Consider the following 12,977-nt stretch of genomic DNA (forward strand, 5'->3'; position numbering starts at 1 on the left):
AAACTGGTCATGGGATGGGATAGGTCAACATCTCGATGGCTTACCACCTTAACTAAACAATTTCCTGGGGGAAACCAGATCAAATTATCTCCATCCTTATTTCTCCATTCCCCAAAACAAACACTTTGCACATTCATCTGAAATGATAACAAAGCCTCCGCCTCACATCCTGACATCCTGACATCCCAGGCTGCCCAATCAGCAGAGTCCCACAATACTTTTTTCACACTCAAGGCCAATAATCACTGTAGTTGAACTATGGGCCAACACAATACAATTTCTAGAGGTCATATAAAGCCAAACTCTGAAAATAACATAAACATATCTTATTACATCTTAAACAACCATGGTAGTTATTGTGCCATTTAAAAACTTAATCAAAGATCCACTGCTCCCTCATTACAGGCCTTGTATCTGCACAAGACTTATTATGTTTACTTACTTATTCATTTCCATTGGTTTGTAGTCCAGTTTTGATTGTCTATTGTCAAGTTGTCCCTCAACATCTCCAGAGATCAGGGCCTTTTAATTAAACATTGATACAACAAATGGAGCCAATTACCCTCATTAATTCTAATCAAAACTTGAAGAATTCCTCAATATGGACATTGTATTTCCAGTCCAAACTCTTTCCATCTTCCATCTTCGCGTAGACGGAGAACTAAATAATGCATATATCTATTTGGTACACCAAATCATTAAGTCCGTTCTGCTAATTAAACGCTGATAAATGAAGTTTATGTAATGACTTGGGCTGCAACAACATGTTGAACAAGAGTATGTTCAAGATGACTCATAGAAAAGGCATGGATTTAAGACAAAAGAGCCCTCTGGCTATGTCTGTGAGTGGGAGTAAATTGTCTACAGACTGAAAACTGAATGTCTGACAAATCTGTGCAGTTAAGTTAGTTTACAATGAAGATGAGGGGAAAATGACAGAGAACTGTCATCTCACTCCAAATGTTCCAAGACAAACACTGTGGACTGTGATGAATATAACTGACTCTAATGATTTATGAGCTATACTGTTAATTAACTGAACTTTCATTATCCAGGTGTCCATGAGGTGTAATTTCCTTTGCTGTTAAAGGAACAACAAGGGACAGCACAGGAATATGTTGAGCTAATATTGACCAAAGTGCAGTAGTGGTGAGAACGAGGTTAGATTTAGTTTGTATTGCTTGGTTTGATCATGATGATGCAATGGCACCCTTTACCCTCTTGTGGGATATGGGACGTGTTGTTAATGAAAGCCTGATGTACCGTGTATTGATGTGTATATTCAGGGAGAGATGCTGGTACTGCTTTGTCAAGAAAACAGGAGGGGGAAGAGGAGGTCAGAAGGAAATCTAGAGGAGATTATCTGGGGGATATTTCTGATCATAGTCACTGGGGCTGTAACAATAACAGCATAGCTGCAGTACCGTGGTCATGTGATGCATAGCGCGGGGTACAGCTCGTTACCGTCATCACCGCAATACTTTGTATTTCTTTTTCTTTCTTTTTTTGTTAGCTGGTGAAAGTTACAGGAGTGCAGGTGGTGTGTGATATTAAATGTCAACACAATAATCACTGCTGACTGTCTCCCATCTCATCCACAGAATTAGATTCTAGTTGTGGCGTCGGTGTGAGGGGTCATGAGGGTTGATCAAAGTGTTTTGCGCGAGCCCACGAGCTGAGTCCCGGCACACGCTCGCCGTTTCAGTAAAGTCACAGACATTACCAGTAAAGACTTTGAATGAACTGAACACCCAGGCAGTGAGGGGTCAATAGATGACAGCTGAAGTGTCCATTTTCAGCTAAACCTAAACTTAGTCAGTATGTTTTTCCATCTACCCAGAAATTAAAGAGCTAGCCCGCTAACTGCAGCTCGCAACGTACCAGTTCTCCACCTGAGCAGAACAAGAACTGCCGTCACCAGCTGCAGTCCAAGACAGTGGAGTTGCAGTCCATCCGCAGTAAGTGGCGATCAGACAAACGTCGGAGAAGATGCGTCAAAGCGGCAGAAAGACACGAATCACAACTTTCAGTCAGGACTTTTTTCACACAACAATCGGAGCGGAAACAGGATGCAGATCATGATTAAGATTGTGGATTATGATTCTACGCAAGAAGACTGTCACATGACCTTTTGGCCAGATCACCCACCCGTAGAACCATGTAGTCAGTTTATCAATAGAATAATTCATACTTAATAGATTTTTAAATCAACCTTGATTAAACAAGTATCGACTGTGCCAGTTAATGGTTATAATGAGTCCACGTGTAGCATGATTCTCACATTGCCATATCAAATACACTGGACATCACAGGAAAAAATGGATTTGGTCATTGACCCACTGGCTGACAAAAGTTGCATTAACCCATTTATTTTTACACTGGGTACATAAATAAAGAGTCTTTAGACCTTCAAGTTCTCATGGTTAATAGAAACTGGGCATCCCACCGGAGTCTTCAAGCCCCTTTTCTTGACCATGGCAAACAGCCAGGCCTAATAAATATGTTGTTTACAAGTGCACTGGGAAACCAGTGGGTTGGACTGACTTGGCATCAGTTTTTGCTCACATGAACCACATGAGTAAAAAGAATGATTTTTTTTGTAGTTCAAAATACAACTTCATTAAATAGCAGGGGCCTTGGTCAAACAGGATCTGGTTTCTCAATACGTCAAGACCATGAGTTTTTTGTACAAGATGAAAGGCACAGTCCATGCTGCACAGTAACAAACGGGTCCACTCATCATTATAGATCTGCTCCTGCTACCCTCACTCTCAAACTGACACTCAAACAGGCCTATGCTTTTAATTATAACTATATGAAATACGCAAAAATGCAGAGAGACAGACAGGGACTGGTTTTGAAGAAAAGCTGCAACATATTTGTGCATCGACATGAAACCAATGGTCTAAACAAAATGTACTTTTGAGCATTTGAATTGGCCAGGATTGGCCCAGCAAAGAAATGCTGACTCAGGGTTGACATCACATTATGAAATTCTAGCTTGTTTACCTTTAGATCTTTGTGTCACGGCAGAAACAAAACAATCATTGTGACCATTGTGTTTGGGATCAAGGCTTGCTTTTGCTCCAAGGCTAAACTCTCCCATAGCTACAGCGATGTGTGGGACAAAGTACTCAGCTTCTATAGAGCCATTCAGGTTCCAGGAAGAAAACAGACAAAAAGACAAAAACACAAAAAAACAGGGCCTGGAGATGCCTTCCTGTCCATCAAAGGATGAGCAGTATAAAAGAGCTGACGAAAGACAGAAATATTTAGCATCTGATTAGAAAGCACAAAAACTAATTTAACACTTCTAAGAATAGCCATCCCTGAATATGTTGACATCATGAGTAAACATTAGAAGCATGAGAGTTGTCCTGCACTGCTGTGGCCCCACAGCATCTCTGCCACCTGTTTCTCTGCAAGCACCAATACCGTTGGTACCGATTCTTCTCTTTTCCCACCAAGTTAGATTAACCCCCTCCCCCCAATACGTTAAAGGACCAGTGTGTAGGATTCAGTGGCATTTAGCGGTGAGGTTGCAGATTGCAACTAACTGAACACCCCTCAGCTCACCCCTCCCTTTCCAAGTGTGTAGGAGAACCTACAGCGGCCTTCGGGAAACGTAAAAATGCAAAAGGTCGTCTCCAGAGTCAGTTTGGTTTGTTCATTCTGGGCTACTGTAGAAACATGGCTCTCTGTGGAACAGGCCTGCTCCCTATGTAAATATGAAGGGTTGATTCTAGGCTGAAAAAGACACAACAATTCTTAGTTTCAGATAATTATACACTATTGAAAACATAATTATGAATATTATATTTTCATTTCTGCCAATAGATCCCCCTAAATCCTACACACTGCTCCTTTAAACTGGAGAATACTTTGCCTCTGCACCATGCGTCCCTGCAGAACCCTCTGCATGGTGTTCACACTGGCATCTCAATTAAGACAATACATTCCCCACAGTCACAGCTACAGTATAGAACAGTGCTGATTAACTAATATTTTTAAAGGATGACACACCTCATCAATAAATGAAAACCCAGTGAATGATTTTAAGGCAGGTAAAGTGAAGGCTATAACAGGAGGCATTCAGGCTAAAGCTGCCCCGTGATGAGGGCTCATCTGGGGAGCTGGAGAAAGGGTAAACACTGATGGAGACCTGCTGAACTCAGCGGAGTGTCACATCCCATGCTGGGTAAATGACAGCCTTCCTCCGCAGTGGGGATTTTATTCACAGAGCCGTTCTGCGTGAACAACTGGTAAATGGCATTCTCAGTCTCTCTCCTTCGAAAGATCTCGCATTAAGCAAGAGCAACCCAATCTATTTCTAAGACACACGATTTAGAAAGAATGGTCTGCAAACAGTCTCTCCATCTGAATGATGCGAGGCACTTTAAGAGTTCCTGAATCATTGTTTGAGTTGTTCTTTATGAAGGATACAGGATAAGAAGTTAATTTCGTAAAAGCAGCACCCGCCCTCGCTATTTTATTCCTGCTCTTAAACTGTGTCATCAGATGTTGCCTCCAATATCTTTTCGCTGGCACGCAGGTGGGCAGAACTGAATCAGACAGTGTCTCTACATCACTGCCTGGGCAGCAGACAGATTTGCAGTCCTGTTTTATTCTGGGCAGAGTGTATAAGTGAGGCTGTGCTTTCCCATGGGCCTTTGGGAACACACCCACTCAGCTGTGCAGCATATGTATAGAGCTACCATCGTTCTGTTTGGTATTCCTTTTGCTGCAGACCAGCTCCTGAAAGCTATAAGTCAGACAATGTAACAGTTCATTTAAAAACAATAAAACTACAGTCATCAAAATCATTTTTAGGCCTTTCAATCTTTCTTAGCATCTCAAGGGTAGTGCAATATATGCATTGCAGCAGGAATATGCACCTTAGCAAAAGCAGGTGATGGTTTTAGTCTCATCCTAAATTAGATGCCACAGACAATTATTTTGGAGAAATCTTAGAAAAACAGGTACGGAGGCCAGGCTGAGAAAGTACACACATGCTTCAGGAAGTGTGTTTCTGCCCAAAGACAGAAGGGACTAGCCTGGCACATCACTGGGATTGATACCTTTAGATCAATTACCCCCACTAATGGGCAGCTGAGCCAATCAATAGCAGATCAAAGCTGTCAGGGACTTGTTTCTTCCGATCGATCACAGAAGAAGAACACTTGCCGGAAAGACAAAAGAGATTTGAAATGAAAGCCATGACTAGTTATCCTGAGACGCAGCCAGATTATCAAATGTAACAGCAAACAAGAGATGCTGCTCGGGAATGTAGGCTGGACCCCCAAAGACTTCAATCTTCCTGCTGGAACATCAGGCATCTGTCAAGTCAATGTTGACAGCCTCTCTTCAATCCCTCATTCAAGGTAAATCCTACAAGCTGAAGGTCTGTTAACTGTATTTACTCCACAGCTTGTTGACTATGCCACACCTCAGCATCCAGTGTCTCAGTGGGAAGTGAGGACGTTGGGACACCCAGATCCGCCAAGAGAGCAGATATTATTAAGAGTTTAGGTATTATAAACCTATATTTATCTGTAATATCCTTTAATTAAACGGCTGTTTCACATCTGGAAAAGACGGAAGAGAAAGAGTGCAGCAACAACGGAGGATTCACCAGCTTCTCTTTGCTCTAACCTACAAAGCTTAGTCAAATGAGCTCGCCTACTCCACCCTTCACATGCCCGAGGCTGTCTACAGAGAATTACATGCCCTGGCACAACAAGGAAAGATTTTGTTTTGACTAATTTTCAAGACATTGTTGTTTTGATGTTACTGTTGAAACGTGTCGCTTCCTGGGTGTGGCTTCAAATTATCCTGGTTCAGTCATCACACAGCACCAAGCCAAGCCCATGAGGGACCAGTGGTTGATCATATCCCAAACTTAATGTGTGTGCTACTGCAGTAGTGAAATCGTGCATTTGCTCAATTACTCAAATGTGCTTTCAAACATGCAGTTTAATCTTTAAATTGCCACATAAATATGACACTTTGTTCTTTATGAGTATAGCGCAATTATGCTGAGATATTAAAGTTGCCAAACACAGATGAAAAATGAACACATTTCGGGGGTAAGGTGCCAACCATGAATTGCAACGTTCCTGGTTGGGACCTAGCTGGGGGTTCTTGTTGCTTTGTTGTCATTCCCCATCTCTCTCTGTACCCTCATTTCCTGTCATCCCTCTACTGCCGCTATCCAACACAGGCATAAAATACCAAAAAACAAAAACAGACACTATTGTATTATTCGGCATTTAATGGTAGAATCTAGGTGATGTCCTGGGACAATGTCTACTGTGTATACAGTACTAAGACTGTACTGTGTCCTAAATTCATAAGATGATCTACTGCTTAGAGCTAACTATAGCCCAAGATTTTTGGACCAATACTTATATTTGAGTATAAAAAATCTGATATTGATATATCAGTTGAGATTAATGCACTTTACATAAATATTATTGATATGGTTTCCTTATTGTTTTTTTTGTTTTTTTGCAACTAAGAAACAAGACAGGACATTTTACGGTTCAAAAATAAACTTTTCAGTACTCTCTGGTGGACAAACTATGGTGACACTGTTTCAAAACATGTCTTTGTATGTCTGTACAACAATTTCTTTCATTTCTTTCATCAGATGACAGAAACGCCAATATTGACATGTCTGCAACGAGCTAATATCGACCAATCGGCTAATACAAACTATGATTTGTTTAAATCTAGGGAATCAAACACTAGAGTGTTGGATCTAAATATCCAATAGATTTCAGGCTCAAGACTGAATACTAGAAAGATTTAAAATTACTGGTGTGATATTTTGTAATTCATCACAACTTGTAAATCTTTTTATGGTTGGCCAAGTTACTAAGTTCTAATATATTATCATATATATCATGTATCAATCATCAGTCAGAGTTTCATATTTATCTGGTAATTGGGCCAAATTAGGTTCTGATAAAATAACTGACACTATTAACATGTTGGTTCTCAAACGGTTGTGGCTGTTCCGTCCCAGTCAATGGTTTTAAATTAGCTTTTTCTATTTAGTCAGTTCATGTAATAACACATTATCAAGTTGGAGGTGATTCACATAATGTCAATATCAGCGCAGGAGTGACAATTCAACAGATACAGATGAAATACTGTATACTTAGTATTAGACTTGCTTGTATTTTTTTGCACTTTTGTTATATATACAGATGTAATATTGTAATGTTAAAAAGCACTAAATACAGATGACCACTTAAATATTTGTGTTATAAAGAAATCACACTCAGTTAACTTTCCAAAGTCATTATATAAAGTTTAAAAGAGCTGGAACATTTGAGACAAAGCAAATACAACCCATATTAAAATCACAGCAGTGGTCTCAACACATTTCACCTCCTATTGATTCACACATGCAAGACTTTCTCAATGTTTGTCTCAGTATCTGTGTGGAGGTGCACAGACACCACATACATTATCTACACATCATGTTCTGGAAGCTGTTTTTAAGTCATTATTAAATCAAACTTGACAGTTTCTTGCCTAAACCGAGCCACAGCCTTGCATATTAATAGATGAAAATATGTGATACCCGATAGAAGCTGAAGAGATCTTTTTTTCTGCACTAACAACAGTATGCAAAAAGGCTGAAAAACACATAATAGTCCTCAGCAATGTATTGTTACTAATCTAGACAGAACAATGTGTGGATTCTGTTTGCATCAAGATTTTTGCACTTCCTTCCACTTATCAATGTCTGTAGGATGCGTGCATGTGTGTGAAAACATGTGGTATCTGTATCTGCATCTGTGGTTTCGGAGCCTCAGTGAAGAACAGTGTCAGCTGCTTGGTGCCTGGGCAAGTCAAAACCCAGCGTTTCATTTACTCAGAAAGCTGTTTCCTGGAAACACCGTGATTGATGCATTAGACAACCAACTGAACCCTACTTTGAGGCAGATTGGTCCAGTGATTCAGCAGTATTTTGAAGCCAGCACTAGTTTGCGTGATGACAATCTCTGTGCAGTCAAAGATGGAAGATGGCATTTTGATTCAGCGAGCAAAACCTCATGGCAGCCATGCGGATGTATCTACCAAATGTATTCCCGTCTGTTTGTCTGAGGTGAAATGAAGCATGCAGCAGGGGATTACCTCCAAACAATTGGCTTTTACAAAGTACCATGCAGTATTGCTCCTTTGAAAAAACTTGCTTATGGCATAACATCTATGACCCAATAGATGCAGAGCAGTAATCTGAGGTGTTCTAACAATGACCTGGTTGATTGCGCTGAGGCTGTAAATGCTGTTCCCACCAGGAAAGTGGGCACAGAGACTTGGAAACAGCTGATTGGCCTGCTTAAAGCCTTCAGCTTTGTTGAAGAAATCTTTAGCCAGCCTCCTTTGTACAGGCAGTGTAGAAAACACCAAAAGAAGTATGCAGGAGGAGAGACTTCCTGACAGCTCATTTAACATTCTGCCTGCTTTCACCCACTTAATCTGGAGCCCCCACCGTTCGCTGATTCTTTTATGAAAAACAGAACATCATGCCATCTTTCCCTTTATAGACAATTTTTTTTCTGACACTTCCACCATTATGGCCCTTCAGTGTAAACAGGAACTATCAACCTAGAAAGAACAAGTGGTCTTTTCACCACCGCCTCTGTACTGATGCCCCTGTTCCTGACATACTTGAGCCCAGTCATGTACATTAATAAATGATAGTGGCAGAGCTGACAGGTTTCACGCCCGCCTGGGCTCCAGCTGCAATTAGGGCAGACATGTCAGAGAGACAGAGCTCCACCGGAGATGGCCCAATCAACACGAGGCTGGCGCTGCCACTGTCTGGTTGAGCAGTGGTTGACAAATAAAGTCCCCTCAAACTAATAACAGGCGCAGACTCCACTCCCCCAAACTTACTGTGAACCCTCACTACAGACCTGTGGAGTCTCCTGTGTCTTCAGAGTTTAACAACCTAGACCATTTTACCAAAGGCGCTGCAGAATGAGGCCAAACACGGCGTCTCACTTTTTAAAACCTAACAAATCTCCAAGATTATAACAGGCCAAAGGTTTATCTTGCTGATAAAACTTTACAGCAGTCACCATAATTACCATACAATAATGATGTCAGCAGTAATTATAGATAATGTTAATTATACCTATGATTGGAGCAATGGGTGGAATATAATATTTTAGTGGTTATTTTAGCAGTTATGACTTATTCCAATATTAGGACAGACAGACCAATAGACACATTGATAGACACCCTCCTAGCTATGTTTGTTTGTCAGTGAAATAACAAACCCCACAAATGAATCTTTTAAGACCAGATGTTAATGATCAATGAGTTCAAGCTGTAACAAATATAAATAGATAAGAGAAAGTTGTACCATAAAAGAAGTGATTCATTGATGAGTAACGTTCCTCATCAGTAATTCAGGCCTACTGTTAGTTACATCCAGTTTATGTTCATGTACACACACATCTCCACATTTTCTGTAGTGCTGACAAATTCTTAGTGCACAAAACCACATTATAGAGTAAAACTGATGAACAGATCAGATGAAAAGACTTTCTATACAAGAGATAAATAAAGGGAGTTGCAGTAAACTTAAACAGCACCACAGCCCTTTGTCTGCTTCCAAAAGCCTGTGTAGCTCTATGCACATCGTATGTCAACACCTATTGCCTCTCCGTCTATCAGTTGCTCATTCTGTGTCTAAATGATGATAAAGAAAAGCTATGAATGTTGGTATAGAACAGTGAAATTAATTTATTCTCCTCTGCTAGAAATTTCGTTCGAGCCACGGATTCTGAAGCCTATAAATTCTATTTAATACTTTATCTTTCACCAAATAAGTAACGATGTCTCTTTATCTCCACAGTTTGTCCATCATTTATAACGTCCAAATGTTCAGCCAGCTTATGTCTGCTGAATATAGTACACTCCCTGGTATTACATTTATGCAGCCAAATCCCCTTTGGCTTGTTGCTTGGCATTTAGTATCATAAAGTTGCCCGTGGGTAAAACCAACCAACAGGGCCTATGGCCTCTCTGAGGCAGTATACTGTATCTAAATTACTTTCATTTAGAGATGAAAACACCGGTAAAAGGTAGAGGAAGAAGTGTTAAATTATATAGGTCACAAAGAATAATCTTCAATCTTATGTTTGATAGCCATTTTGAACGTGCTAAAAATAGCTGTTTTCAGCCTATCAAATACAAATATTTTCAGCTTTATTCACTTCCTGTATATATCATTGTAAACTGAATATCTTTAGGTTTTGGACTGTTGGTCAGACACAAAAAGACATCAGTGAAACTTGATAGATATTTTGGATATTTTTCACTGTTTTCTGACATTTTCTAAACTAAAATAATAACAATACATCTCCCAATAACAATTGGGAAATTAATCAATAATAAAATAATTAATTGATTTCTCAATTTATTGTTAAATATATAAAATGTTAGAAAATAGTGAAAAATGACTATAACAAGATCCCAAAGCCCAATTTCCTGTCTCTGAATGTGTTGTCTGTCCAAAATTCAAAGATTTTCAATTTGCAATGTTCTAAAACATAGAAAAGCCGCAAATCCTCGAAATATGAAGCTGGAGTCAGAGAATGATTATTAATTAATTATCAAAATAGCTGGTGACTGACTCCCTGTCAATCAACCAATCAATACATCGATTGTTTCACACCTACTCTTAACAATGGGCACTGTGAGACATCATCAGTTGTCAGGATTCCTTAAGTTCAGTTAAGGCATCTGATAATTCATCATTTGGTATATACTATAAATCAAGTGCTTGGTTATATAGCTATGAGACAACATAGATTTACTGTTATTTAGATAGAGTATGCCACACTGATATAATATGCTATGTAATGCAGGACCCCACTATACTGGATGATCAATAGGACCTAGTGAAGGACTGAACCATGACTAATGTGGTTCTTTTGGCTGCTCACGACCTCTGAATTAGACCATAAACAGACCTGCTGTGTTCAAAAGACAAACTAAATCTAAAGATTCAGATCGGGTCTCAGCCAGCTCAGTGTAATCTTGCGGAAAACAATTTTGTTGCCACACTGAAGCCTCAGAAAAGGAGAGGCTTTAGACTGTCTGAGGGTGTGGGCGAGTGGAGCTTGGGATGGAGATAAAAAAAAACAAAAAAAACAACAACAGATAAACCAGATACGAGTTTCCACAAGATCATAAATTAATGTCTCATTTTATGTCATGCTGATATTTAATTTCATACCCAAGCAATTTTATTCATTGAGCAAGTCAGCATGCAGAAACACAAACTTGGTCAGCCCTCAGCAGGCAGACTGGAACAATACCAGGGCAGGGAGACTGCAGCCACACAAGTTATCTCATCGCCACTGACAACCTGGGTGTGTCTCTACACACAGGAATATTTACCAACTTGTATCATCCCCAGCATCAGACCTGATTCCGCAGATATTCAGTCTCATTTACCGAGCACTACTCATTTGCAACTGATGCTGTTTAAATCCTAATTGCTGATCCGGGATGTTTGAAACTAACAGCCGGCTTAAACGCTTTACAAGGCGGGCGTTAACATTACTAGTCTCTCAGTAATTTTACTGTTAAACTTAGTGACTGCAGGCTACAATTCACACACTCCGGTCCATTGTGTGGAGCCTCACAAGCTGGTAATTTGATTAAAAAGAACGCCCTCCCCTCCCCAGCCTCACTATCACAACCTGAAGCCACTAATGTCACAAATGACATTGAGTTTCTTCTTCTTCTTCTTCTTCTTCTTCTTCTGCTTCTTCTTCTTCTTCTTCTTCTTCTTCACTCTGAACCGTTAAACTCAGACGAGAGGCAAAACCGCGAGACAAGCTAGCTAACCGTTTCTACAACTTGCTGACTGGCCACCAGCAGGTGCAACGGGTTCACTTGACTCACGACTAAAAATAAAAAAAAATAAAAAACTTAATAAAAAATTTTTAAAAAAACAACTTCTCAGGAGAATTAAACATGTCTTACCACTTTGCTCCCCCAGAAAGACGAGTTTGAATTTTCTTAAGGGGTTCCCAAAGTCACTGCCCACGGACATTTTGAGGAGGACGAGGAGGGGGGGAACTCTGGACACCGGAGGACAGTCTGAGTGCACTTGGTTCCCACACGAGTTCGGTGTTGGTCGGTGAAGATGCTGGATGGAAAAGACGGTGATGTTGCTTCCTTTTCAACCCCCCTCTCGCTCTCTCTCTCTCTCTCCCTCTCTCTCTCTCTCTCTCTCTCCGTGATGGGAACACACTGCTGCTGCACCGGTCCGTGACGCTTGGGGTGTTTTTTTTTTTTTTCCGCCGAACCCTAGGCCTTGTGCGCATGCGCGGCCTCTCCTCGTTCTCCGCTCAACTGACAGCCGTGATATAAAATGACGTCATGTGTGTTGGAGGAGACAGGGAGGGGGCGGCAGACATGTAAAAATGTGCTGCTGGGCCCCAGTTTCGTGAACTTCTTCTCATTGTTCAACACAAATTATACAAATAAATTGGCACAAATTGTTAACTATCAGACATGCAGATGTTTGTGGTAAAAAAATAAATAAATAAATAAATGTAATATTTTATATGACATTTAAGGGAGCACTGCAGAAGAGAAGATATCCAGATTTTTAGTCTGGATTAAGCTCTAAAACCACTAGCTCCTACATTTCCCAAAATGCAACTTGATATAGTTACTTGTTAGACTTTACCTACCTGGTATATTACATACCTGTGTTTATATACAGATTCACTGTATAGTTATTCTCAATACTCATCTATACAACTCCAACAAAGCACCTAGACATAAAACTATACACAAACTAGTCTTGCACAACCATGCATGATCCATCTTGTTGGCTGTTTTGTGTATTATGAAACACATTCCATGCCCGTGAGAAAGGTTTTCCATTAAGGGGGAGATTAACCTGTAGATGCCCAAGATCCTGTTAAACA

At 40.2% G+C, this 12,977-nt stretch overlaps 1 protein-coding gene across 2 annotated transcripts in view; it reads right to left on the minus strand.

Annotated features, from left to right (window-relative positions):
* Positions 1–12,280, minus strand: part of LOC111231995 (ras-related protein Rab-6B) — a 51,151-nt gene extending 38,871 nt beyond the window's left edge. For both annotated transcript variants that reach the window (XM_022759319.1, XM_022759318.1), the window contains exon 1: positions 12,022–12,280. In XM_022759319.1, coding sequence (XP_022615040.1) covers positions 12,022–12,091 — 70 coding nt within the window. In that variant the 5' untranslated portion in view covers positions 12,092–12,280. The remainder of the gene's footprint in view (positions 1–12,021) is intronic.
* Positions 12,281–12,977: the final 697 nt, after the last annotated feature.

The sequence above is a fragment of the Seriola dumerili genome, unplaced genomic scaffold (assembly GCF_002260705.1).
Source record: "Seriola dumerili isolate Sdu_G_001 unplaced genomic scaffold, Sdu_1.0 BDQW01000321.1, whole genome shotgun sequence".
NCBI lineage: Eukaryota > Metazoa > Chordata > Actinopteri > Carangiformes > Carangidae > Seriola > Seriola dumerili.